The following is a 27,837-nucleotide window of genomic DNA, read 5'->3' on the forward strand; positions in this document are numbered from 1 at the left end:
AAACAGATGGGTTTTGAGGAAACGGACCTCCAGCATTTATTATAGCAATAATATTTACAGACATTTCACAAATGAATAAATTAGAAACAAATATTAACCTAACGTATCCTCTCTTTAAATAAATATTAATACATATGTATGCAATGTTCACATAAGAAGGATGCACAACAGATGAATATGGTATTCAAAAACAAGTATTCATCTACTACACCTGAGCATGAACACATTGGCTCTTGGATTTACAGCAAAATTCATGATGAATAAAACAATGGGATTAATGGCTTTAATCTGAGAAACAAAAAAAACAGCTCCAGCTCTGTGAATAGTATGTGGAATCTTCATGTAACAGATCATCATAGTAAGCCCCCCCCCCCCGCAGATACACAATTCATATAAAACATACCAGAATCTCCTAAACATATGACATGCAGGGAAATGGCTATGGCATCTGCAGAATTATTAATATTTTGACACTTTACGAATGGTTAATGATGGCCACAGCAGGGGACCTACATTTCAGCCTAGATACGAGACCTAAAACTGTGTTTGTCACTTAAAGAAATCCTTGTTAGTCTTGTGAGTCTTTTCAAACACATGCTGCTCAGTTTAACAGAGGCCTGTCAGTAACAGCCGAGTTTTGTTTTTACTAAGATAAGTCTTTTTTTTTTTCTGTGCAAGCCTTTAAATTCCCCAACCTGTGTAAAGATTACTTTGCTCAAACTAAAAGTAAACAAATGTTGTCCAAAGTATGCAAATAGAGTGTAAAACAGGAACTGGCATTATGGACACCCTTTCCTTAGATTATATAATGGAATATTTAGTACTATAAATATTTGCAAAGTGATTGTTGCTGTCAATTGAACACAATTATTATTTTTTATTTTACAGTTTCACTCTTTTTTTTTTACATTTTAACATTTTATATGACTTGTAGTGAGCTTTGTCTCAGTGTTTGGTGTCAGGATTATTCATTAATAGCCACAGTAAAATTATTTTAACTCAGTCAGATAACTAGTTTTAAATTTGACAACAGAGGCAACAGCTCAGAAAATACAATCAAGATGTCTGGCCTTCATTTTGTGGGCAATAACTTGCAGGAACAAGATATATACTGAGTAAACAGAGCACATCCAGAAAGCATCTAAAGCTCTTTACTTTTTCCAAATTTTGAGCACTTTCTGGTTTCACTGGTTCAGGTGCTCCCTAGACAGAGATAATCTTTAAATCTGTAATAAAAAAAACCAAACAAACAAACAAAAAAAACAAAAAACATTTGTTTTCTTTAATTATTGTGGAATGTCAGAAAAGACCTATGCTGACTGAACAAGGATTTACTTTGGTTTCCAGTGTTTTTGGAGATTTGGGCCGTATCCCGGTTTAGCGACGTAACCAGATCCACGTGTTAATGAGCCAGAACGCCACCGTGGCCGAGTACAGGACCACCTCCCGCTTGGAGCGTTCTTTGTTTTCTTCCTCCAGCAGCTGCAGACGTCTGTTGAGCTTCACAATCTGGTGAGCACAACAATGTGAATGTTTACTTACACACTTCTTTTTTTTTCTTTTTTTTAAAAGTTGAACGCTAACTCTGCTGGGCTGTGATAGGGAACCTAACAAATTCCCCAAACGCCAACACATCCAGTCCCTGTTTCACACCTAATCATTTCAAATGAAAAAGAGTTAAACGTTGAGAAAGATAGAGCTTAAGATTACGGGACTCGTTACCTGACGCCGCAGCGATGAAGCATCAACTAAGCCAGATTCGTCAGGGTTCATATCCAGAGCCAAGTCCAAATGGGTTCTGTGGAAATTAACACATCTTTGGTTAAATTAATAACATAAACAGCATCCTGAACAATATTCTGACATTCACCATGTCAGAATACAACACTAATTTTCTTGTTCTTTTAGACCAGTATCCTAACTGCTTTCAATCACTACAGTTTTTTTTTTTGCAATTTCGCAGAACCCAGAACACTTAAAGTTCTGCGGGCCTTACTTGGCTCAATCAACTTCAGAAGTCATGATTCAACAATAGGAAAGCAAGCTAAAAATCACATTCATTAGAGAGGACCAGGGCCAAGAACCACTGCTGACCAAAAAGACTAAACAAAGGCCCAAAAAGATATTGATGATTCTCAAGAGTTTTGGAAAGGGTATTGCATTGTATCTGGTATAGAGTGATGACAGCTGGAGGGGTTTAGAGGTTAACTGATGGAACAATGAATTCTGCTCTCTAGCAAAAAATATTGAAGGGCAATGTCTGACTATGAGCTCTTGACCTTTAGCTCAAGCTTTCATGGGAAGCATGTTTCAAAGCAAAACGGCATGTCAACCTCTGCTTCCCTTTAAAAAACAAAATCAAAACCAAAATGAATCTATGAAGCAGCTCACTCAAAATCCAGACTTGTATTTGATTAAGATGATGTGGCTTGACCTTAAACAGGCCATTCAAACTTAAGAACCTTCCTATAAACCAATTCTGCAAAGAAGAGTGATCCCCAATTCCCCCAAATCGATGTAAAAAACTGTAAATTATTACAAACAGTTGCTGCCAAGGTTTGTATACATTCAATTCAAACAATCAGAGCTGGCCATCTATATGGAGCAATATAAAGAATGTAGTGATTAATGAGAAAACAACCAAAAACAACTCACCTCCGGTGGCTATCATCTAAGAGTTCAAGGACCTGCTGGTAAGCACGGCGCGTCGTTGACTGAACGTAAGACAGAAACCCAGCAGCTGTAAACAGGTTGATGTTTGCATCTTCTGGAGAACAGAGGGGAGGACAGAGGCGGACAGGGGGGGCTGATGGGGAGGGGGTTACGCTAGCACAGGGGGAAGATTGGAAGAACCGGTAGATTAACAAACAATGATGAAAAATAGACTTTAGGGACCTTTAGAGATCAGCAGCGCTTCAGGTTTCCTTACCTTACGTCTCCTCTGCTACAATGGCTGCCATGACGACCAGGTATGTTCTCACTTGCACTGCGTTCCCTCCGAGAGCGGGTGTTATAACTGGCCTGTAACACACAGAAAGAGCTCATTGAATTCCAGGCTCACATCTAGTGATCAAGTGTTATTGAAAATCCTGAATCATTAAATGGCCAAAATCAACAGCTTTCCTGCTGGTGATCGTCTCAGCATGCCATCACGTGAAGCAGAAGACTAACCAGACATTCATGTAAGTCGGCTGTGTGACAGAAGAGAAACGCCTAAAACATACAGGACAGTGGGTCCTGAGGATCTCTCAGTGGCCAGTGTGACAAAACTAGTCACTGAATACAACGTCCATCTTTGTACTGACTGGGCCTGTATGCACTGGCCTGTCCAGAGAAGCCTACAGATATTACTGGAATTTCAATATGAAATGTAAAATTTCCAATAACATAGAACTATCAGAGATTATGAATAGAAATCAATCAAATTTTATTTGCATAGCACATTTGAGGAACAAGACTTTTCTAAGTGCTTTACATCATAAAAACACAAAAATACAAAGTCATCAAACACACAGTCAACATTACATTTTGCACATCAGGTGATCACTGATTGTTTCATGATTAGGTTTCAAAAGCAAATCTAAACAGCTGAGTTTTTAGTCTAGATTCAAAGAAACTCAATGTTTCAGCAGTTTTGCAGTTTTCTGGAAGTTTGTTCCAGATTTTTAGTGCAAAGACGCTGAATGCTCAAGTAGCAATTTTTCAGAGTTTATATTATAATCCACAAAACTAGAGTCTGATTGTACTCACAGTGTGGCTGGGATTACTCTGTGAGTTGGCAGCTTGATCCGTTTCCAGAGAGTCCAGCGGCTGTTCTGTAAGGGTGAGGACACGCGGCGGGGCCTTCATGTTCAGGAGGTCCACCGATGGAACCGATTGAATTAGATCTAAATCTCTTGGTTGAACAAACCTTGACTCTCCATCGTCACCTGCAAGAAAAAAATGAAAAAAGAAAGAACTTAAAGGGACATTTCTTTTACCGCTTCTAGCATCCCACTGATGATGGTGTTAAAGCCGTTTGTCCTGGATGGTCTGCAACAGCTCCACAACTTGAACTGCTCCATCTATGTTTTATTTTAAATGTTTATCATTAGTGACCCAAACCCAGAATCCTACCTGCAACAACAATTCTTTCAGGAACCTGCATCAGAGTTGTGTGAACTGGTAGAGGTGGCTGAAGCAGAGTGGGCCCCGATCCGCTCTCCGGCGCCACCTTGAGGGTCTCTGGGATTCGCATGCGCTGGCTGATGCCCTCTGTGTACTCCAGCTCATAATGGATGCGGTTAATCTCAGCCACCTCGGCAGGCGGGGTAAAACTTGGCCCACTCATCCAGCCTCCTGTCAAATAGACAAAAAAAAAAACGAACACAAAATTTTCTTTGAATATATGTTTCTGGGATTCGGCGTCTCTCACACATAAATATTCTGATTTTCTTACCTACAGAATTACAGATGCAAATGGAGCCTTCGAGTTATTTTACTCTAAGATGAACTAAAGTAAAAATCAGCCTGATTTCAGAAAAATTCACAACTTTAATGTTTTCCCTATGCGAGAGCACAACATACTTAGGCACGGCTAGGTAACGGTGACTAAAACACTCTTCATTGTGGATGTTGTTACTGACTGAAGTTAGCTGCTTCCTGTGTCAGTAACATGTTCAAAAGGAAGTCAGAAGAAGCACATGCCTGTGGCCACAAGAGAATGAAAAACAAGAAATCTGATATAAAAATATATAAAATATAAAAACTTTTGAGATTAAAATAAATGCGCACCTGATGGGTTTTGTTTAAAATGGTGTAAAATATGGTCATTTGTTTTATAGTGGAGACATTGACTCTACTAGGGTGTACATCAGACAGCCTGAGGGAAGAAACTGTCAGTACTGGCTGTTTTTTTGTTGTTGTTTTCTTACAAAGAGCACGCTGTAGCGCTGAGCTTAAAGTAAACTGTTTGTGTCCAGGATGTGTGAGGTCAGGTCTGCAGAGATGTTAGCTGCCCTTTTCCTGACCCTAGTCCTGTACAAGTCCAGGATGGAGAGAAAATGAGCCCTGATGATCCTCTCTGTAGACCCGATAGTCCACTGCAGTCTGGCCCTGTTGTCGAACACCAGACTGTAGCTAGAGTTTAAAACATGTTAGACCGAACCTACCAATCTCTATTTCCTAGAAGCAAAAGAATGGAGTGGGTAAGATGAGACAAAAGAAGGTTTGATTTTAAATGGCACCCAGTAATCTCTGGGGATACACGATTCCCCGTCTGGTAGGCCCCAGTCCAAACTCTGACAGAGAACAGGAGTGGGACTATAGGTTAGGCAGGAGGAGAAGCCTGGCATGACATCCATCACAGCGGACGGACCAATTCATCTTTTGAATTGTTTATTATAAATTATTAATAACTCTTATATTCTTCTTCTTGTAACTTAACACACACATAATATAACATCTAAAGGTAAAAATGATGAAGTCACACGATTTCAATCAAGCTGCCCTTCTCCATGCCAGTGGATAACTACTGCTTAAGCGGTTGAATTTATTTCGAGCAGAATCATTTACGGCTAATTTGGACAGGCTCAGCGATAGCCCCGCCTTGAAGCTGCCGCGTAGTCACAACATGTTGTCTGGCTCGTCTGAACAGACTGTCCGGTAGTTGTGTCGCGTCCTGAGAGGACTACAGTGGTGAAAGATATGGCGTGTAACAGCCATGCTTCATAAATACTGGATGAAAAACAGTGTTTCTCGCAGCACTGCGTTAAATTACATAACACTGACAAGAGTGTAGCCGTTGCTGACACGCGGTTTCAATGTCACAGAATACAAGACGCCATGTTCAGCCTGAATACAAATTAACATTACGCTAATTAACTAAAATTGGCTAACATACTATTTAACATTAGCAAGCCATGAACAGTAGCCCGCGTTAGTATGTTAGCAAAGCCGTGAGCTGAGAACCGCGTACCGTCTCCAATGTAGGGACACAGCTATGAACCCTGCGTGACTACTTACTGTTTGGGGTTTTTTGGTCCACGCTTTAAAATGTCATGTCAAATCAGTGTTCCATTCGCTAAATATACAGCTTCTGCTGGAGACAATCAGCGAGCAACTGTACAGCTCCTAACGCAAATAAAGAGTGCTGTTGCTCCAATCACAATCGCGTGCATGACTACGGGGGGCGGAGTTTGAGACTTCTATTGCTCGAGGAACCGAGAGCTGCTATAGCAGGTGGCAAAGAGGTTATAAAACGAACGCACGGTACTCTCACATTTCAGCAGGATGCTTCTTTATTAAGGAATCAACCGGCGAAATAAATAATAGAGAATGGCCATCTACAAAATGCCTTCTGCTTATTATTCAGTTTTTATTTATTTGAATGAGTAACATGGACATATCCACCTAATTAGGTTACTATTTCCATAATTTTGTATTCACCCTTTTGTCCTCTTGTTTACATATCTATCCAGTTCTAGTATTAGGATTATTAGGCATCCTATTGTCAAAATAGGGTCAGATGCTTATGCTGAAGAAAATATTTTAATCTAAGGAAAAGAATGGATGAGTAGGACTTACATATGAGATTGTGCTTATGTGCTTATAAAACTATAACTTGCATCATAGTTTTATAAGTTTCTTGCACTGTTGATTTTCAGTGGCAGTAAGTGGAGATCTCTTTCTAACACTATAGAGTCGTGTAGACTAACACGTGTAGTCTCTAATCTTAAGAGTGAATGTAACTACAGCTCCCAGATGAGTTACTATTTAGTAAAACAACACAATATTGAAATCTGGAGAACAATTACAATCCATAGAAAAATGTTGTGTTTTTTTCATGGCAAATCGACATCTGTTAGCTACAGGAAAATAAGCTATTATTAATAATAACCTCACGCTATTTCAGAAAAAAACATCACTTTAATAGCTCCATATAAGCTTTAAAATATTAACATAACTATTAAAAATATCAGCTTGAAAACTTTCTGCTGCAAGTGTAGAAATACACCTCCCAGAATTCCATCGGCTTCCTACACAGAGCGCATGCGTAGTCGGTCTGAGCCATTATTTTGTCCTCCTCAAGCTTTAAATGAACAACAGGCTAAGCGCTCCCTGAAATGAATTAAATATTAATTCACGGAAAGAGATTTTTTTCTCCCTCCGTCCTCACCGAGAACATACCATGGAGCGTGTCGGTCAGTAGCTCGCTGTCTCGCGGGCCTGCTCGGTCCTCCGTTGGGCTTGAAGGCCGAAAACGGTACGCGGGGTGACAGCCCCGTTAAAAGGCAGCAGTTTGGGTGTTTATCTGCTCGGCTAGCCTCTCAGCTAGCTTCCTAGAGAGCAGCGACGGGAAGCGGCGAAAACTGTAAGGACTGATAAGTTTGGAAAGACAGAGCTGTGACTGTCGCTCTGTCCGACCCGGCAGAAGGGATGGCACACCTTGGAGACTTACAGAACCAGGTACAGAACCTCCTGTCACCTTTCTTATCCTTTGTTTAGTGAATTCCTGTGGCTGTCAGGCTTTTCAGGAATAAGGATGGGTGGGGGTCCAAGACATCGGGGCACACGGTTAAACCAATTGTCACAACATGTACCATTTTTTATTATCATTACATTTAGCAAGAAAGATGATTGGAGACAATTTGTAAGATAATTTAAAATGTAATGTGCTGTTTTATAATTTCAATTCTCAGTAATTTTGCATTTGCAGTTGATATATTTGTGCGCTGAGACAACCTCGTAACTTTGAGTTTATTTGCTGCTGTTATTTCAAATATAGTAATGTAAAACACACGCAGCTAATCATATTTTCTATTAATATTTTGCAGCACAGCACTATAGTACATCGAATATACATTTAAGTTAGCAATAGCAGTATTGCTTTCTGTGCTTTTTATGTCAATTAGGGACAACCTCACAGTACACACACACACACACACACACACACACACACACACACACACACACACATACAATAAAACATAAGCACTTTTATTAGCATACAAAATGCTTAGATTTGTCTGTCACTCATCCAGAACACCAAGCTGGACCCGGAGGAGTACTTCACCAAGCAGGAGCGGATTGGAAAGGGTTCTTTTGGAGAGGTTTACAAGGGTCTCAACAACCGCACCAAGGAGGTGGTGGCCATTAAAATTATTGACCTGGAAGAAGCCGAGGATGAAATAGAAGATATTCAACAGGAGATCACAGTCCTGAGCCAATGTGATAGTCCGTTTGTTACCAAGTATTATGGATCATATTTGAAGGTGAGATAGTAAAAAAAAACAACACACACACACACACACAACAATGGGATAACTACATAAAGAGCCTCGCAATAATATAAATTTTTCACATTTCATGTCACAACTACAAACAAGAATGTCTTATTGAGGCATTTTATGACATAGACCAACACCAAGTAGCACAGAACTGTGAAGTGTCTTTCCTTTTCAAAATCCTTCATAAATAATAAAAGTTCATGTTTCCTCTGACATTTCTGCTTGACATAAACTGATTAATAAGTGGATAGCTAAAGGTGCTTTGTGGTAGTTCTTTTACAGAACTTGATCCAGGTGAAGCTAAAACTGTCACTTGAAGAGTACTGATCAGAGCTTATTTACAGACATTTATCTCAAATGTGCAAAATGTATATATTTCCTGTGCAGCTGTGGCTTAATTACTGTTCTGAACATGTTGATCTTTCAGCAAGTTGCCTTTTTTCTTTAGTCTGTATACCTCACTTAATGATTAATCCATTACAAAAATTATTTAAATAATTGATTAATCACAATTAATTGTTTCAGCCTGATTTTATTACATAAAATCTCAACAATCCCAACTGGGTTTTGGTTAACAAACCAAACAAATAAACAATTATAGCATAATCTAGACTTAATGTAACGGAGGTCAAACTGTTGTGTTGACAGCCAAATAGACTTTAAAAGGAAACCAGAGAAAGAGTTTAAATTAAATAAACAATATAAAAAAAGTCTTGAGAGAAGTAGCAACAATTTATCCATAGGTTAAAATGAATCACTATTATTATTATTATTATTATTATTATTATTATTATTATTATTATTTATTTTTTAAGCAAAGAAAATGTCACATCCAAAAATCAGAATAACTAGAAAACTAAAAAATAAGTCTAATTTATAAGGTTATAACCTTAATTTCAGAAAGTTGAAATAAGAACCAGGAGATGAATTGTAAAACGCTCTAAAACAAGTTAAAGACAATGTGAAATAACTGTCAGTTAATACTCGATTCTTTTTTTCTCCCTGAAGGGGACCAAGCTATGGATCATCATGGAGTATTTGGGCGGTGGATCTGCTCTGGATCTGGTAAGATGTTTTCTACGTTTCACAGCCCGTTGTTGTTGCAGCCAGACTGAAAACGAGAATCCAAACCGTCCCGTCTCTCCCCGGCCCAGCTCCGCCCCGGACCTCTGGAGGAGACCTACATCGCCACGATACTGAGGGAGATTCTCAAAGGCCTCGAGTATCTGCACTCGGAGAGGAAGATTCACAGAGATATCAAAGGTAATGAAAGATGTGTGACTACAGCCTGGTGCTGGCCGAGCCCGAACCAGATGCTTCACACTCAGCCACGCAGTCACAGTCACACTACACACGTTCTCTTCTGCTTGATTTCACAAGCGTGTGTGAGGTTGTAACGTCACAGCCATCTGTAGGTGCTAAACATATTCACGTTGGTATTTTATTTTCATTTACATCTCTTTTTTTTTTTTAATTAACTTTTATTTTAGCTTTACATCATGATGCAGCATTATTCCCTCATCAAAAACATACCTGGAGTGTTGCCTTGATTGAGAAATCCATTAATATCCCGTGGCAACCATTCAGCTGTGTAAAGCACCTCAATTACAAAGTCAAATTTGAAATAAATAAGTATTTTTGTAACAACCGATAGTATGCCTGAAAAACACTTAACACTGCCCCTTTAAATGTTTTTCTTTGTTACTCATAAAATAGATGGATTGTAATAATCCCACAGTGACAAAAGTGAGACATTTAATAAGTTGGACTATTAGTGTGTTTAATATTCCGCAGAAACATGAATGCATCATTTCTCCCTGCTTCTTGACCTCTCTGTAGAGCGTTTGTGCTTTTTAGTGCTGAAGCCACAGATTCAGTGTCTTGTTCTCAGCAACACGTTTCAGGGATTGCATTTGTCTCCGCTCTGCTCTGCTCTTCTGCAGGGTGTTCCCCGAAGAGTTTAGTCCTACAGCTTAGTGCTCCTGTTGAGACATCTGAAGTGAAAGATGTGGATCATTTAGTTTCATCAGCTCCTTCTGCTTGGATACAGCTAGTGAGAAAGCATGATGTCTTAAAATTCAATGTGTTGAAAGTAGGAAAAGAATGACCAAATGTGAGGATTGTACCATCTTTCTCAGGGGTTGAATGTTGATTTCTTTACATTTGGGCCATACATGCACAGCTATTGCTTTTATGAGATTTTACTTCCTTAAACCTTCCAAAAATGATCAAATGGCTGCATGTGTTTCAGTTTTTGGAGCATGCAGGAGGCGTTTTTCTCTCTGGAATCTTCCAGTGATATATTAAACAGAAGAGCTGCAAAAAATAACTAAATATAAAAGTTAGGGACTGCCAACTGGGACAAAAACACATTTAGTTTAAACCAGTACAAACTAGAAAACTAACTCATGATAAACTTTTAGAGTGCTTCTCATCTATTTTACTTACTGTTATATATAGAATATTGATATGGTTCCCTCTTAGGCTATTTTCATGTGAAAAGGTAAAATAGTTTTTCCTTGTACTTTAATATAAGGGCTGAACCGACTGCAGTTTTCTGGCCGATCACTGATCTTTAAAAAGCCTGACCTGCAGATTCCCATTTTACTTTATTTTGTCTGAATGGTTGCTAGGTTGGCAACGGTGGGGTTACAATTGTTAACCACAGGACATGACCAGGTGGGCGGGGCTAACGGTCAGATCAGAAGTGGACAGAACCATTAGCTGGTATTTTATGGTGCTGGTATTTATTGTTCCTTCCTGACTGGGTCTGCTGCAGAACATACATCCAGATACACTTGGAGGTTTATCTGCTGTAAACCTCAAAGCGCTAATGGAAGTACAATAATACTGTTACCATGGAGACTAGACGCTGGATGAAGAAGAGACCTTGCTGACTGATTTCTTAGGCAAGTAGCCCTTGTGTAGCAGAGAGCGCACCATTTAAAGAGAGACATCTAGATCCTCTATCTCTACGTCCTTCAGATAAGAAAAACACAACTTTGTTTAATTTTATGTATTTAAATTTACATTTTCCATATTTATCATAGGCTTGTGTTGTTTATGAAGAGTGCCACTGATCAAATGAGGCTGCAGCAGTTTTACTCCAGACCAGCTGTTTGCTGGTGACCCAGTTTCACCATGGAGCATTTAGGACTTCTGTAACGGATAGCAAAGGCTAACCCAGCTTATTGAGCTCGCTCTCTTTCTCTCTCTCTCTTTCTCTCTCTCTCTCACCCAGCTGCCAACGTGTTGCTATCAGAGCAGGGCGATGTGAAGCTTGCTGATTTCGGAGTGGCCGGCCAGCTGACAGACACCCAGATCAAGAGGAACACATTTGTTGGCACGCCGTTCTGGATGGCACCGGAGGTCATCAAGCAGTCGGCTTATGACTTCAAGGTGAGAGAGGAGCAGCAGCAACGAGCCTGGCAGCAGCAAACGGCAACCACAAGCACCATGACTGACAGAGTTACTGTTACACACGCTGGGCGTCTCTTTCAGCTTTGCACTTCTAGGAACTGAACTCAGACTGGATGGTAAACGTTAGTTTTCCATTCTTGTCTCAGACATGCTGGCACAGAAATGTGCTTTGATCTGAACTACTTGGCTGTAGGTTTAAGGTTGAGCCTCTGTTGGTTTGGACGCCAGGAAGTTAGCTTTTACTCACATCTGACCCAAACTCCCACTTCCTCATGTTCACTGAGGCGGCGGGTAGAAAACTCTCTGAGGTTACTTTCACCAGCAGCTTGTTTTTCTTGCCCTTCCCTTCCATAAAAGCCCCGTTTTCAGAGTGCATGACTGACAGCTGTAAATGTGATCGGTGCAGCTCCTCCAGAAGTGTCTGTTGGAACCAACACTCAACCCCCAATCTCGTCTGCTCCTACCGGCTACACTAATTAATAATCACTACATGCATGTAATAATAACTACATGCTAGTTTTAGCTACCACAAAACTAGCATGTAGTGCTAGTTTATAGTAGATTGAACTATTCTGTGAGAGACGCTTATAGCTCAGGATACTGTTCTGGAACCTAACTCTAAATGAAATGAAATCTTTATTTTCAGAACAAGTAAAATGTCAGGGACAAAATAAAATAATTAAGAAAACAAGAAAAAATACCTATCATAATAATAATAATTAAACATGAAAAGACAAACAAAACTCTGGGTTTATACTGAAATAGTAACAAGTTTTGTTGTGCTTCTGTACAGTAAAGGCTGATGCTAATTCTAAAAATGTGCACACCACACTTTTCAGATTTTTGTTGCACCAAATTGTTAAAAGCTTTTTTCATCGTCCCTCTGGTTTGTGTTGATTTATTACATAAAAATCTACTAAAATTTCTCATTTTCTTGTGTGTTTCAGTGTGGGAAACCATTGTTGGTTTTAGATTTGAAGTCTGGTTCTTAGTTGCAGCTCGTTTTGTGTCGCATGACGTGACGACATGTTTCTGCTCCGTTTCAGGCCGACATCTGGTCCCTGGGGATAACGGCCATAGAGCTGGCTAAAGGAGAGCCGCCCAACTCGGAGCTGCACCCCATGAGGGTCTTGTTCCTCATCCCCAAAAACCCCCCGCCCACCCTGGAGGGCCCCTACAGCAAACCTTTCAAAGAGTTTGTGGAGGCCTGCCTAAACAAAGACCCTCGTTTTGTGAGTCCAACAGCTGTGTCTGTTCTTGAAGCTCACAATTCTGGAGCTTTTCAGCGTGGAAAAAGAGAGCTTCGCTAATTAAAACGTATAAAAATTAGAGATGCACCGAACCAAAGTTAATATCCGTATCGGTCCGATATTGCAAAAAATTCTAGGTCAGGTATCAGTGACAATGTGCCCAATTTATTCAGTCTAATTCTATGCTTTGTGCTCTGAGTGATGTCATGCTTTATTATTTATTTGACATTATATTTAGAATTTCTAATTTCACTTTCTGAACCATTTGAAAGAAAGTTTGTTGGAGTTTATTTCTTGCATGTTTGACAGACAGTCAACCTATTGTGTTTGTCAGTTTGTCTCTTTATTATCTATTTCGCATTGACTGTTCTACTCCTAATTGCATTGACAGAACAAATGAAAGTTGTTTTTACATGTTTGACCAAACTTATGAAGCTGTTTTTTGTATTTAAGTGAGCTGTACTGATACAGTTAGAAGATTAATTTATAATTCAGTACCTTTATGTCTGTGTTCATAAAAAAGACATTTGAAGTCAGTTCAGTACCTCAGATATCGGTATCAGTATTGGCAGTGAAAAAAGTGGATCGGTGCGTCCCTAATGAGAATAAGTAAGTAAATGGGTTGTGATTTTTAGTGGGTATTTTTTACTTGTGTTCTGTCTGCACAGAGGCCCACTGCCAAAGAGCTCCTGAAGCATAAGTTTATCACCCGTCACACCAAGAAGACGACGTATCTCACAGAGCTGATCGACCGATACCGGCGCTGGAAATCCGAGGGACATGGGGAGGAGTCCAGCTCCGATGACTCAGACATGTTAGTGCCGTCGTGACTCTAAGAGCATTTCTGTCCGCTCGCTGAATCAGCAGTGTTTCATTCTCCTCCACCTCACAGGGATGCCGACGGTGACGTTGAGCAGACTCCCCTGTGGAACTTCCCCACAGTCAAATCTATAAGCCAGCTACAGCAGGGCTACCCACAGCCGGACTCAGAGGTGAGGCGTCCCACTGCCGTACACGGCAACCAGCAGCTGCTCTGTCAGGTCGCTCAGCTCTCTACCTCTCCTCCTCTCTTTAGTCCGGAGATTCTATGAAACGACAGCCTAAGTCCCAGTGCTTGTCTGCTTTGGTAACGCCCATATTCAGAGAGGCAAGTCACACTCCTCCTCCTCCTCATCACAACTGCAACTTATTGACATAACCAGACCAGTTATGGACAATACTTTTCTTCCCCATCAGTTGAAAGACAAGCGTCGGGCCAGCGGAGGTGGAGTAGGAGCCATTGAGGAGCTGGAGAACGCCTTCAGCCTGGCAGAGGAGTCCTTCCCAGGCATCTCTGACCGTCTGGTCACACATATGATGGAGAGAGTGTGCAGGTGCCGCTTCCGCCGCCGGCGTTCTAAAACTGACGTCACGTCTCTGACTGTAACCTGCTAATCCACGTTTTCCTTTCAGGTTTACTTTAAATGGTAACATGACTCCATCTTCACGGTGAAACCCCCTATTGGATGTAACGTCACCCGGCCTTGTTTTTTTTTTTTTTCGTCCATCTGTCCATGAACACAACAGCTCTGACGACCACAAACAGACCACCTGTTGTACCACTGCCACCTTCCCCCCGTCTACACCCTGAAAGAGATCTTATAATTAGTTACAATTAAATATTTTTACAGTTTTTCTTTAAAAACGAAGAGTATTTAACACTAAAACAAAAAGAAAAAAAAAGCCATGCCATTTAGACCGTTGTGTATACCTGTTAGTGAGAAGAAATCTGCTATAAAGACTATTGAAAATTATCTCCTGTCTTTTTTTTCTTGCACCATGAACTCTTCTAACACCATGCCTACTTTTACTCAAAGAAACTCCATTATAAAGGGACATTTTCATATTACAAAATGAATTTTTTTTCAATGCACTCCCATTTTCTCCCTCCTCATACAGTGAGTTGGGGATTTGGAGCATAAGAATTACTGATCACCGTCATATTTAGGGGCATCTGAAGTGTGAAATCCCTGCGTCATTAAAGATAACTAGAAACGTGGGTGTCATGATGGAAGGTATTATCCAGGCTCAACCTTCAGTTATAAAAATGCTTCATATGTATCAAATATGACTTAAAAGAAATTTGTGTAATTTAAAGCCTTGAAACTGGGCCTGTCTCTTTAAATACTCTTCTGAAACTTCACCTTCATCACATCAGCATTCATAATGAGCTCAGCAGATGCACAGTTCCACCAGATTTTTGCTAATTGCTGTTTGCTAGTCTGAAGGAGCCGAGTGGAGGGTGGGCAGAAGCTTGGAAACTGCAGGACTGAGGAGGAGCTTTGTCCTCGTGGGCGGAGCTAGGTCCACCCAGGTGTTTCAAACAGCTGAATGGTTGCTAGGGGAGATTAAAGGATTACTCAAACATGCATGAAAAAAATCAAAGCAATACTTAAGGTACGTTTGTGATGAGGGAATGACATGTTAAAAATAAAGTGGATTTTACATAATACTGGCCCTTTAAAGGTTAAGGGCCTTTCGTGCGATGAGCCTCAGTCGGCCTGATGGGAAACATGCCCTGCACTATTTCAAAGATTGTAAAGATATAAATAAAAAGCCAAATTACAAGTGAGTTTGTTGAAAGTTTAATAAACATTTTTTTATTCAATATATGCATAAAGAACAATATTTGGTACTTAATGTTGGGTAGAAACAGCACAAAAGAGGAATGTGGAGAACCCAAATCTTGGCTGGTTTGAGGAACGTTGGCCCCGCCGGGTCACCTCCTGACCCCAGAGCTCTCAGCAGCTGGGATAAGTTCAGGGTTAAACCATCACAATTCACCACTTCCATCTAACACAGAACACACTCACTGCTACTGCTGCGCCACGTAACACTTCACATGAGTAAAAGCACCCGGTTAGTTTAAAGCACCAAACAGACGTCATGTCTCGGTACTCCAGTCAGGTGCACAGGAAGACTGTTAGAAGCCTCAGCTTAACCACAGTGAAAGGCAGTTTTAATATGGCTACACTGATCTGAGAACAGCACTACTGGATAAAAACCTGACCTCAACTACGCCTGAATAAAAACCTTTGACTTCTACCTGGTGAGGCTGAAGGCTGAACGCTTTTAATCCTTTAAAACTGTCACCTTCTGAACGCTTACATGTTAGAGGATGGGTCCAGTTAGAGAGTTTAAACTGGCTAACACTGGCAGGATAGGTCCTATTAAATGGAAAATTCATATAAGTGGAACATTAGGTTAAAAAAGGGGAGGAGATTATAGGCATTTTTAATAGTTCTCACCATAGGTGGCTCTCTCAGGAATTATTTTTCACAAACCTCTGAACAGATGCAGCAAAACTTTGGCTTTCTGAACAGAAGTCGTCCACAAATTAAATAAACGTAACAGAAACATCCCATGACTTGACTTCATCTAAGCATATTAAAAAAAAAAAAAAAAAAGATGCATAAAAAATAGAAAGAAAATAAAGTTTTATATGTAAATATATAAACATAACACTGAGTATATCAAACAAAATGTAAAAAAGAAAAAAGAAGACTTCGGATTCTATCTGGAACTAAACTTTAGGGGTCAGTTGGTCGCCGGTTGAAATCCACCTGAAAGAAAATGATAAGAAAATTACATCGCTGTGGGAACAGAAACCGAAGCACACTTCCTGGTTTGATGCTTACCAAAGACGATGTTTGCTTATGTTTTTTTTCTTTCCTTCTACACATGTTGGCCATCTCCCTCTCCTTGGTTCTGCATTTGGGCCTGCATCTTAGCGATCATCTCTTGCATTCTCCTCAGCTACATGACACAGAACATCCAGAGGTGAGACAGGGAATCTGAACTTAAAACAAGGAGCGACGAAAAAAACCTGCACATCGAACGCATCACAGATCCCTAACATCAAAACAACAAAATGTACAACTGTTCAGACAAAAGCAAAATCGAATGAATGTGCAAAAACGCTAAAAAGGACAATTAGTTGTAACCATTATAGTTTATGGAGACCATCTTAAATTAGCCTAAAAAATGATAGGAACTGATTTGACTTTCCACTTGGATCAGTCAGAACCAATTATCAGCCAATCAGAGATGGAAGAAACAGTTCAAAAGGAAACATGGCATGACTAGAGAAGTCAATCCTTCATTCAGGTGAGCTGTTGATAGGGTCGTTTATTCTGGGAGGTCATGTAGCATTAGTGGCTCAAATGATTTTTATTCAGCTGGACTGAGGACAAAAATGTCCGTTTGGATTATAAATGTTGTAGACTCCTGGTCCGGATCTTTTAGTTTCCATCTGGCTCCAAAGAATCCGGCGTTTTGTTGTGGGTCTGTTTGGTTTCACAGGAAATCAGCCTTGGCCAAGAATCTGACAGAATGGCCAGACGCCATGCTGGAAACAGCAACTAATGAATCTGGTTTACTTGAACTCAAGGTTTCCATGGGAGACGAGGAGGATGGGGAAAACCTCCAGGATTGTTTCTAGGCCAGTACTGGACAGGTTTTCAATATTGTCACCTTCCTAAAATAATGGCATAAATATGATGGCGTATTAGGGCCACTGTATATAAAAATAGAAGAGCAAATTTCTGAGCTCCAAAAGTTGAATATTCGCTAGAATAAAAATCTCAAATTTTTTTCCAGCAAATTCTCAGTTTTTTCAAATATATGATAAGTGTATTCACAAAAAGTATGGCTATTATGAAAATAAAGTTAGAAGTATGCATGAATAATGCATTTCATGAAGCGGTCAGACATTGGTCAGACTCCAACCTCAGCCTCCTTCTCCTGCAGAATCATGTCCTTGTCCATTTCCTCTGGCTCCGGGGCCTTCCTGCACAGGTGAGACAACTTCAGTCAGGCTTCATGTTACCTTTGGTTGCCATGGAGAGTGAAGAGAGCCAAATTACAATGAATAAATAATTTATGAAGTAATTACTTTAAATGTGTTAATTTGTCTAAAACTGAAAGTAAATACAAAAATAATTGAATAAAGAATTAAATGTTTTGATTTCTATTAAACATTTCTTCAAACATGAAATTATTATATCTAGTTTTTAAAATGAAATCAATACATTTATTCAAAGAACATGCAATTAATTCTACATTTAGTAAGTGTATTTATCTCCAGTTTTAAAAATAAATTAGAGATGCACTGATCCAATATTAATATTTGTATCAGTCCCGATACTGAAAAAAACTCTAGATCGGGTTTTGGTGACAATGTGCACAGGAGCAGATCTATTCAGTCTAATTCTATGCTTTGTGCTCTAAGTGACATCATGCCTTATTATTTTTTTTTGTTGGAGTTTATTATTTATATGTTTGACCAACATAATCAATCTATTGGTTTTGTCAGTTTCAGTTTGTTTATTATGTATGTTACATTTGATGTTTTACTCTTAATTACACTGACAGAACACATGAAAGTTGTTTTACATGTTTGACCAAAGCTTGTGAAGCTGTTGGTGTATTTAAGTGCAGAGTTATCAAATTAATTTGGAATTCAGTGCATTTATGTCTGTTTTTTAAAAGTTTTTTTTTAAATAAACATTTTAAGTCAACGCAGTTGTGTTTCAGTATCAGATCGGCCGATACTAAACCTCAGATATCGATATCAAAAGTAAAAAAAAGTGGATCGGTTCATCCCTGATTTGAATAATTATTTCATAAGTTAGTCATTCGTTGTAATTTTCCACTCTTCACTCACCATAGGCTGCATTACCAACATGTAATATTTTATATGAACACCCAATAAATGAAGCTGAAAGCAGTAAGGGAGGTTAATATGGTGCCATTTGCTTTGTGCACTGATTTATTTATTATTAACACAGAGTCTGCTCAGAAACACTATGTGAGGAAGCGCTTGTTACTCAGCTTTAAGCAGCTTTAGGGAAATAAGACAAAAGCCAAACTGAGAGAGGGAAAACGGTTAGTGGGTTAGTGTTCTTGTTGCCTCTAAGACAAATATCTAAAAGAGTCCAAAGCAGGAAGATCCATAAGAAGCAGTAATTAGTGCCGAAGTCCGGGGAACAGCTTGCCTCCCCTCTAATGATAAAAACATTACCTCCCCCTGGCCACAAGTGGAGATCAGCACAGCCATCAGTGGACAGATGGCAGAGCAGTCAGACAGCGAAAACCACTTCCTGTGGTTGACTTCAGAACACAGAGCTAAACCAGTTCGTCTATTCAGGGGTTAAACCATGATGGAACCAAACTATGTTACACCACACACACACACACACACCCTGATTCTAATCTACAGACACTATCTACACATGCTTTGTCATCAACAGCAGAACTAATTCTTAAAAAAAAGTCTACAACTCCTAGCATCAGTTCTACATACTGCTGCCAAAGGAAAATGGATACAGCTAGCTAAAAAGTTAGCTGCGCTAACCCTAAAGTAGTTTTGCTAATGCTGACATATTATTTAGTTGTAGGTAATGCTAAAGTGCTAAATTCAACATTGTTGATACCCACCATGTGTCCATAGCTGTGTTTCTGTTCAGTACAATTTGTTCAGTTGAGCAAATTGAAATTATGAAAACAAATTCGCTTAACTGAAACGCGCCAACTTTAAAAAAAAAAAAAAAAAACTCGTGTGTTTCGGCCAAATTGAAATAGATGTATTCCACAAAAGTGCAGTAGAAACACTTTTTTCGCATGTGATCAACAGCCGGATGTTACTACTGGTGGAAACAATGAAGAAGACGACAGGAAGTGATTGCGGGATGATGGTTTGTTTGATTTTTTTTCCAGACAATGTGGAGTTGGCTTTACCAAGGCTCTCAGTTTATAAAACGTTGTGTTTCATTCCAACGTGTTGAATCCAGGTTGACATCCATGGCTGCCATTATTTTTAATGACTTATCGCGTGAACTAGCTTATTCACAAGTGATTTTAATTTCATTTTCCTTTTTAATTGAAACACAGAAACTGCGAAATTGTGTTTTTCTCCAATATTAGCAAAATATCGACAGATTTGCGCACATTTGCGATGAAAACGCAGCTTGTGAACCCTAGCATGTCATCGGTGGAGGTTTGCTGTTTGGAGGTGGGGGAGCTGGAGACAGAGCAGGCAGGCAGACAGGTACGTACGCAGGAGACAGAGGCAGAACGTAACCATGGGAGGACAACCTGCCACCCCGCTTGAGGCGGTCCGAGCGGAAGTTCTCATAGTGCAGATCCTGGGTCACTTCCTGCAGGTCCTGCATGTGGGTTCTGTGGGAAAAAAGCAACCAAGTTAGGAGCTTCACAGATATTTACACAGACTTAGGCCGAACGGTTTTCCCACTAAGGGTTTTCTTTAAGATAGCAGCAGCCTGAAGTCAACAGAGTCAATTATGCAATTGGAATGTCGTTTTCCCCTTTTCAACAGCTCTATGCTACCAGCAGAGTAACAGAGTAGTTCTGCAGTAAAAACAGACAGTTTGGTCCTGCTCTGCTTTACTGTATAAACTGTTTTTATTTCTTCAAACAGTGCATACAGTATTTAACAAAAATCTTGAGTCGACGACAGGTCCCGAATTTATAAGATCTTTTACAATCTCAACAAGTACCCTTGCTGGATTCCAGGTACTTCCAGAGAATTTCCCAGAGATAAATGTTAACAGAGTTCAAGCACCTTAAAAAACAAAGTGTTGAAATGAGTACAGTAAAGACATTCCTCTCAGATCTCAGATCGTTACTTGAAAATGATCTCAATCATTTCTGGGACAATTTATCTTCCAGAAAATTTTGTCATCATGCTAGTTGTAGTTTCAGCTCTTTCCTCTCTTACATCAGCATGGTCCGCAGCTTCAGGAAGTCGTTGTGTTCTGGGTTCTCCACCTCCACCACACCCCACGGGTACAGGCGACCTCTGACCTTCTTCCCTTTGGCCTCAATCTGCTGGTTGGAGCCCACCACTGCAAACGGGATGCTAGCCTAAACAAGAGAAGTAGCATATCATGTTACAAATAGAACGGGTCCTGAAGTGAAAAGACAACTTTAGGAATCTGATACTGAATGTGATAAATGAGCTGCTGTGTGGAGAATCAACAACCTTGAGGATCCTGGTCTGCTCTTTGAAGTCTTCATCTTCATCCGACTCGGCGTCAGGGAGGTGATAGATCTTGATACCGTGCTCATCGATCTCATCAAGAATCTTAGCATTATTAAAAAAAGAGAAGAAAAAAAAAAGAGTTATGAGGTCATTCCAGATATAATTCCCAGTGGCTGTGATGGTGAGACAGGAAGTGGAGCCGTGGCAACACTTTACCCTGCGCTTCAGCCTCTCCCTCTCTCTCAGGGTGAGCGTGTCGGCCTTGGCGATGACCGGAACCACGTTCACCTTGTTGTGGATGGCCTTCATGAACTGGACATCCAGAGGTTTCAGGCTGGTTTGGACAGGAAACCAAGAAGTCAGCAAATATTAGAGAAAAATTATTTTACACTGAAGTTTTCTGGCCGATCATTGATTTAGTTTTTTTTTTTTTTTTCAAGCTTTCCTTAACATAACCACACATACATGAAGAAAACACTGAAGAAAGCACAATCAAACATTTAACATGTAAATAACTCAAACTGCAATACAATTAATACAACGAGACAAATTCTGAGCAATTTACCACCATTTCTTTTTTTATTTAACCTAGATCTTTTCAAATTTTGCAAGTTGCAATCTACCTGGAAATTTAATTCTTTCCATCCCATATAAATCACACATGATCTGGTGCCACTCATTTCAACTTTTCAGGCCCTGATCACCAATCTTTAAAAAGCCTGACCTGACCGTTCCCATTTAGGCTGACACCAATTTTTCTGTCAGAAAACATAGCAACAAGGTTGCTAAGATGGTAGCCGTGGGGTGAGTATTAACTGAGCGCATGCAGATGTGACCTGGTGGGCGGGGCTTACAGTCAACCGTCTGTCATTGGAGAGCAAAAAGGGGGACAGTGGCTGATTTCGCAAAGATACATAAGATCACTTTCACATTGAAGCATCAGCCAACCTCCTAAAATTAAGAAAATCAGGCTAATTTATTGAAGCATTTACTCTAACAGAAGCAGTGTTTGCATGTGTGTCGGTGTGTAAGGAGGCACACACCCGTGGCCCAGAGGGGAGATGAAGTAGAAGCAGCAGTGAACCCTGTTGTCTACAATGTGTCTGCGGTTTAGGCCACTTTCGTCGTGGAGGTAGCGCTCAAACTGGTCATCGATGTAGGCGATGATGGTGCTGAAACTGGATCAAAAGAAGGAAACATTGGCAATAAAATCTAAACACAGAGCGGGTAAAACTTATATCTACTCATTAGATGTTAAAGTGATTTCCTACCAGTCTTGGCTATTGATGGCGTCTCCGTATCCTGGAGTATCTACGACGGTGAGGCGGAGCTTCACCCCTCTCTCCTCTATTTCTACAGTCGATGCTTCGATCTGAACCGTCCTCTCAATCTTTTCTATTACAGAGACAAAACACAATGCAGACGGTATAGGACTTTAACTGCAGATTTAAGATGGAATTAAAAGTGTGTAGGTGTGTGTGTGTTCTACCTGCTGCCCCGGGAATGACTCTTTCAGGATAAAGATCAGTAAGGAAGAGGCTGTTGATCAAGGTGGATTTTCCGAGTCCAGATTCACCTGTAAGCAAAAAGATAATGCGCTTTAAATCTGTGCTACACGACATGATCTGCATAAAAAATTAGGTTTAGCGAGAAACGGCTGGAAAAATAAATAGAAATAACTCTACATGAGACAGAAACACAGGGCTTGTAGAAACACAGGGCAGGTATTCTAAGCCTGGTGGGCCACCAGGCTTCAGTTTCTTCCCACAAAGGTTGAGAATTGTTTGTTCTATTTATTTTAGTTGTTTTTTTTGGTCATTTTTAAGACTTTATAGTCTGTGTTTATGTAATGTTAGTAATGTCTTCCATAACACATAATTACCTAGTGATATTTTCAAATTTCCTGTCAACATTAAACTTTTTTTTTAACTCAAAAACATGGAATGTTGCTAGATGACTGACCTGGTCCCCTACCACCGGGTTTAACAAGTTATAGTTTCAGGAAAACCTGAAACATGACACCTTTCTTAAATTAATACGAATCTTTCCTATAAATCATCCCAACTGCTGAAGAAATGGTCAGTAGCATAAAGGGGAGTTTAGGCACACTTAATAGTTTTTCTATATTTTTTCTGTGTACTCCAGTAGCTAAGCAACATTTTGTTTCCAAAAACAGTTCTGTATTTATTTGTGCAATGTCAATAAAGTAAGTCTAAGTTTATCAAGCACATTCCAAAACCATGGTTTATTCACAACCCAAAAGGTCAGACCCTGAAACCGTCTCTGGATTCCACATTCACAGACGATGCTGAAGTGAAACCATGTTTCAATGTTCTTTCTTCACTGCTTTTTACAGAACATAGAACTGTGCTTCTTCCATTACTGTCCTGACAGCAGCATAGATTAATGAACTGACCACCATCTGAGTCCACTAACCCAGGTGACTAAGTCAAAAATTGTATCAGAGAAAAAAGCAATATATTAAATTCAGAAACTCTTTTTGCTGCTAAATTACTGAGTAAACAGACATACGAGCTCAACAACTAAGAAATTTGTTGCTTTTAATGTTTTTCAGGTTATTCAGCATCAGACTGCAGCAAAGTTCTACCCAATCAGCTTTCCAGGGTTTCAGGAAGTCCTGATCACTCATTGAGCTTCTTTAGAAATGTGGACTGTGGATGCTGATGTTAGCATTGGGGACCTCTGCACTGCTGCTACATGTTTAGCATTGAGATGCTATGTTAGGCTTGAATAGCTTCACTGATAGGCTAGCAGCTTTTAGCACAACTTGAACACATCAACAGTCTTTTCCAGCATCCCATCAGATCGTTTTGGAAGCAAAATTTAACCCCCAGTGAGTCGAGAGAGGCGGTTTTATCATCCATCGCTGATATTAGCGGATGTCACTTGTGCTATCCTTATTTTTCTCAATCTCTCCCTTTCATATTTTACAATTCATCCATACATGTTCTACATTTTTATTCCTTCCCCATCCTTCACATTTATCATTATTTTTTCCTCCCAATTAAACATACAATGTCATTTAGAAAGGCATGACCTACTCTTAATCTCATCATTATTATTTCTTCCCTTTTGTTTCTCTCGCTAATATTTTTAACTAACACTGCCTTGTGTGATTTGTGACTCAGGAAATGATTTTAGAGCAAACCTTTCACTTGTGGTTTCAGTTAAGTTTTGCTAACTCTGTTGCTGGGAACAGATTAAAGGTCATTTGCTGCACCACATCGCCGGTGGAGAACGTGAGGAGAGGAAACAGAACCGCTGGGTAAACATTCACCCACTCCAAAATAAGAGCATGAATAGGAACGTCTACTATTTGAAGAGATAGTAGACGCAAAATTAGAACATTAGCTGATTAGCTAATGGGTTTCACAAATATTTACCAGCGTTTCCAACTAATTTTTTTACATTTTCAGTTTTATATGAGTTGCTAAAAACATTTTTAATATTTCTACCTTCATGTGAACACATTCAACATAAGCTAAGTGGTCCAAATAGCTTAAATAATCAGAATGAAATGAGTCAAGATACTGTGTCTCAGCTTGTGTTTTATGAAGAAATGTTTGTCCCGTGGTTCCCACTAAAATCTTTACCAAGTGACAGAATCAAAATGTCTGAAACGTGTAGAAAGTTACTGTATTATTATTATATGGAGACAAAAGTCCAACGCTGTCTTCATTTGGTGATTCATCATTTTTTCGTTTTCATTGTAACTTCATCACTGCTATTGTGGTCAGGAAGAATAAGCTATGCTGATAAAACAGGAAAAGTCTATTTGCTTATGATCCAGATTCCTGCTCTAGATAAGCACTAAGTGAGTATTCTCACAGTGAACAGAGCAGAAGGCCTCGCTGTGTGAATCAGTCCCTCGAGGCCCACAGGCTGCATTCCTCTGGTTTATTTTAAAGCAGAAGGATGAGCCGTGTTCGGGGTAGTTTCTACCCTCCCCCTCTCACCCCCCATCTTCCTCCCCTTTCCCAACAATCCCAGAGGTTCACACGGACACACACATCAGGAGTTAACATCGCCGCTCAGCCCAGCTGAGTAGCTACATTCATGTGATTCGAAGATATGAACTAAAAGCTCGGACTAGCCAGTGAAAAACTTGCTATCACTATCGCTCCTCAGGCCTGACAAAACCAGTTTCGCACAACGGAAAGTAACAATATACTCACCTACAACCATAAGGGTGAACTCAAAACCTTTCTTGACTGACTTGCGGTGAACCTGATTCGGAAGGTTGGCGAATCCAACGTACCCCGGGGTCTCTGGGTTGGTGAACTGCCCCTGCTGTGAGAGTTAGAGGACAAAGTTAGGACTGTTCCAAAACAGCACTGAGGGCAGAGGCCTTTTACATTCTCGTTGGGAGTCACATCCAGACCAGAATGTAATCAGGCATCAGTACGACAGTCAATTAGAAGACCTACATCTGCCATCACAGAGGAGACATCGACTTATGAAAAAACATTTTATTTACAGAAGCAGGGCGGCTGGAACATCTCTGCATTATTTCCAAAAGACATTTCCTGTTCCTAAAGGCCCAAGATCAGGCCATTTCAAACACAACGAAGACAAAGCTATGGATGTCGCTCCTCACTCACTGAGCTGCATGTTCCCAGGTCAAAGCATAACTAAAGTGTGTATTCATTCCAGAGAAACGAGAAGAAGTCAACGTTTGACCGTTTGGTTTCGTAAAGCAGATTTTACGCTTCACCAGCCAGTCCAACATTTTTCCAAATCAGTGAACAAACTGAAGCTGAGCGCTAAAAGCATCACTCTTCTGTGTGGATGTTCAATGCTGAGTATGCCGTGTTCTGAAGAAGCAGGAGTTTTCAGCTGCTCCATTTAAACTCCTAAAACAGGAAGCTGAAAGTTTCACAGCAAAGTTCAATCCAATATTTAGTCCAACTCCATCTGAACATGCTGGACTACTTATGGATTCAGTGAGGTGCTAGTTTCCATTTTGAAAACATTAAAATGATCAATTTTGTCATTTCTACCCGTTTAACAATAAACCAATCATGCAAAATTTTACTGCAAAGGACAAAATCATCTTAGGTAGAACATTGAATCATAGAAAATGGCAACCGGCCCACACTTATACTGAAAGTGCTTCACGCTATATTCAGTCATTCATTCAGTTGCTGAGATTGCAAACAAAAACTAAAAACAAGTGAATATTTATGCTCTTCTTTATGCTGAATACTTTCATCTTTCATTTTCACTTTGACATTAAGGAGTTTTTTAGTTGATCGTGATTGATTTGTAAAAGCAATGAAAGGGTAAAACATCCAAAAAGGGGTGAATACTTCTTAGAGGCACTGCTCCTGTTTGAATTATACAGCAAATACATTTTTTCCCTGGTTTTTGTCAAAGAAAAATCTGTAACATCAGTATTGGCCGGTCAAAGTGCTATGAAATCATTGGAAATTGGCCACAGAAATCTCCGATTGGTGTTTTTTTTTTTTTTTAACTCTTATCATAACAGATGTATTTTGCATGCTTTTACAAGAGGTTGTTTGGTTTGGTCATGAGACCTGCACAAGCCAGCATGCAGTTCTGATTCAGAGTGAATAAACTGGGATATTTAAAAACCTCATCAACTCAGGCACAAGGAGAAGCTATATCAGGTCGATCTGCCAACGAAGCAGAGCATCACGAGAAGTAGAAATCTGGTAACGCCCGCACCTCTCGAGGTCATGAGATACAACAAGCCTTGACATTTAGATGGCTCACCTTCATTTTGTCCGCCTGAGACATTTTTTCTTTCCTCCTTGATCAACCTGGAAAATAATATAAGAATGAACAGACTGCTTAAAGAACAAAGTGACCGAAACACCATTAATACTAAAAATGCGTCCTCACATTTCACCTCTGAACGATTTCCTGCCTTGCAAGTTATTCATGTTGTCAGTTAAAGGTTTCAGTGTATGAGAGACAGGAAGTCTGCTCAGAATGGCTGAGAGTGCTGCATCTCACCACAAAAAGCTGCTTCCCTTCATCGCAGCTGCCTCCCCATTCCGCACTACGACTTTAAGCCTCAGAGACTGAGATATGCCTCTTAAATTAATCCACCCATCCCTGTAATTTGCTTCACGAGCCTTTCTTCTCTGTGTCTGATTACTGTAATCTTGTATACTTTATCAAAAACAGTCTTAATGAGCTGAAGCTGGGATGTGAACACACCCACATCGAGAATCAAAGGCGAATAATACAAGATAAACGTGGAAAATTACATTTATTTTATAATGCGTTTGAAAATATTTGTAGTTTTGTTTGCGTAAAGGATTGAGTTACTTTCATTTTGGCTAATTTAGTTTAGAATGAGCATTACTAGCTAGCTAATGATGTAATACGCACTGAAATTAGCCGGGTAATTAGCCCCCAGCTATTTAGTTACATTAACGAAGGTCAGCGGGACAGATAAACCATAGTCTTTATCGAACTACCAATCCATGCAAGTTTTTCATTAGACAGTTCAGCGCAGCGTTAGCCGACGTTAGGTAGCCGCGTAGCTTCTGGTGCGGGATGTTATCTCAAATGGCTAATGTTAGCGTCGTCCGTTCACCAAGCCGAGATTAACGCCGCGCCAGAGACACTCGGTGATAAATAAGAGATGAAGTCCCGAACAGTTTCGGGTAAACTTACAGTGTGCCAACAGGGAGGGTGGTGAAGAATAAGACAGAGGTGCGGAGAGAGGAAAGACGAGCTGCCGAGGTAACGCAGACTTGGCGGACACCTCGAATTCTTCAGATTCCGGTGCAAGCAGCTTCCTTTAGCACAGAGACCACAATGCACCAGGAGGGAGAGCGGAGCAGGCACAGCTCAGCAGCCAGTA

At 40.0% G+C, this 27,837-nt stretch overlaps 3 protein-coding genes across 5 annotated transcripts; 1 reads left to right on the forward strand and 2 right to left on the reverse strand.

The window, feature by feature from the left end:
* Nucleotides 1–7: 7 nt before the first annotated feature.
* Nucleotides 8–6,152, reverse strand: LOC106930012 (mitochondrial fission factor homolog A-like). The gene is made up of 7 exons (XM_015007312.2): nucleotides 6,004–6,152; nucleotides 4,117–4,338; nucleotides 3,751–3,929; nucleotides 2,930–3,021; nucleotides 2,656–2,826; nucleotides 1,723–1,798; nucleotides 8–1,509 (listed from the first exon to the last, which is right to left on the reverse strand). Exons 2-7 carry the CDS (start codon nucleotides 4,328–4,330, stop codon nucleotides 1,378–1,380), a joined length of 864 nt encoding a protein of 287 aa, XP_014862798.1. The 5' UTR covers nucleotides 4,331–4,338; nucleotides 6,004–6,152; the 3' UTR covers nucleotides 8–1,377.
* An 882-nt stretch (nucleotides 6,153–7,034) lies between these two features.
* stk25b (serine/threonine kinase 25b) lies at nucleotides 7,035–14,730 on the forward strand. 2 transcript variants are annotated; one of them, XM_015007331.2, is made up of 11 exons: nucleotides 7,036–7,446; nucleotides 8,022–8,252; nucleotides 9,276–9,332; nucleotides 9,422–9,530; nucleotides 11,509–11,666; nucleotides 12,734–12,919; nucleotides 13,606–13,751; nucleotides 13,830–13,929; nucleotides 14,013–14,084; nucleotides 14,174–14,310; nucleotides 14,390–14,730. In XM_015007331.2, the coding sequence occupies exons 1-11, from the start codon at nucleotides 7,417–7,419 to the stop codon at nucleotides 14,427–14,429; spliced, it is 1,266 nt and encodes a 421-aa protein (XP_014862817.1). In that variant the 5' UTR covers nucleotides 7,036–7,416; the 3' UTR covers nucleotides 14,430–14,730. The 2 variants fall into 2 exon arrangements, with proteins under 2 accessions (XP_087870491.1, XP_014862817.1); XM_088014365.1 differs by lacking the exon at nucleotides 14,390–14,730 and having other exon boundaries at nucleotides 7,035–7,446; nucleotides 14,174–14,371.
* Nucleotides 14,731–15,545: 815 nt separating this feature from the next.
* septin2 (septin 2) lies at nucleotides 15,546–27,801 on the reverse strand. 2 transcript variants are annotated; one of them, XM_015007352.2, is made up of 13 exons: nucleotides 27,648–27,801; nucleotides 26,736–26,782; nucleotides 25,175–25,289; nucleotides 22,468–22,554; nucleotides 22,250–22,373; nucleotides 22,022–22,156; nucleotides 21,195–21,312; nucleotides 20,979–21,080; nucleotides 20,715–20,860; nucleotides 20,072–20,155; nucleotides 17,705–17,765; nucleotides 16,615–16,732; nucleotides 15,546–16,539 (listed from the first exon to the last, which is right to left on the reverse strand). In XM_015007352.2, the coding sequence occupies exons 2-12, from the start codon at nucleotides 26,757–26,759 to the stop codon at nucleotides 16,652–16,654; spliced, it is 1,077 nt and encodes a 358-aa protein (XP_014862838.1). In that variant the 5' UTR covers nucleotides 26,760–26,782; nucleotides 27,648–27,801; the 3' UTR covers nucleotides 15,546–16,539; nucleotides 16,615–16,651. The 2 variants fall into 2 exon arrangements, with proteins under 2 accessions (XP_014862838.1, XP_014862828.1); XM_015007342.2 differs by having other exon boundaries at nucleotides 20,033–20,155.
* Nucleotides 27,802–27,837: the final 36 nt, after the last annotated feature.

Source organism: Poecilia mexicana, unplaced genomic scaffold (genome assembly GCF_051168715.1).
Source record: "Poecilia mexicana isolate PSO_F unplaced genomic scaffold, ASM5116871v1 scaffold_17, whole genome shotgun sequence".
NCBI lineage: Eukaryota > Metazoa > Chordata > Actinopteri > Cyprinodontiformes > Poeciliidae > Poecilia > Poecilia mexicana.

What these genes read in the sequence shown, in the direction of transcription:
- septin2 (XM_015007342.2), bottom strand. Translation starts at nt 26,759, where the DNA reads ATGTCTCAGGCGGACAAAATGAAG. An exon ending in GGGAGAGGCTGAAGCGCAGG is followed by an intron (nt 21,081 to 21,194) that starts GTAAAGTGTTGC and finishes AATAATGCTAAG; the next exon opens with ATTCTTGATGAGATCGATGA. An exon ending in TGCAGGAGAAGGAGGCTGAG is followed by an intron (nt 16,733 to 17,704) that starts GTTGGAGTCTGA and finishes TGTGTCATGTAG; the next exon opens with CTGAGGAGAATGCAAGAGAT.
- stk25b (XM_088014365.1), top strand. Translation starts at nt 7,417, where the DNA reads ATGGCACACCTTGGAGACTTACAGAACCAG. An exon ending in GATTCACAGAGATATCAAAG is followed by an intron (nt 9,531 to 11,508) that starts GTAATGAAAGAT and finishes TCTCTCACCCAG; the next exon opens with CTGCCAACGTGTTGCTATCA. An exon ending in AGTCGGCTTATGACTTCAAG is followed by an intron (nt 11,667 to 12,733) that starts GTGAGAGAGGAG and finishes GCTCCGTTTCAG; the next exon opens with GCCGACATCTGGTCCCTGGG.
- LOC106930012 (XM_015007312.2), bottom strand. Translation starts at nt 4,330, where the DNA reads ATGAGTGGGCCAAGTTTTACCCCGCCTGCCGAGGTGGCTGAGATTAAC. An exon ending in TTAGATGATAGCCACCGGAG is followed by an intron (nt 1,799 to 2,655) that starts GTGAGTTGTTTT and finishes TAATTTCCACAG; the next exon opens with AACCCATTTGGACTTGGCTC. An exon ending in CTTCATCGCTGCGGCGTCAG is followed by an intron (nt 1,510 to 1,722) that starts GTAACGAGTCCC and finishes TGTGCTCACCAG; the next exon opens with ATTGTGAAGCTCAACAGACG.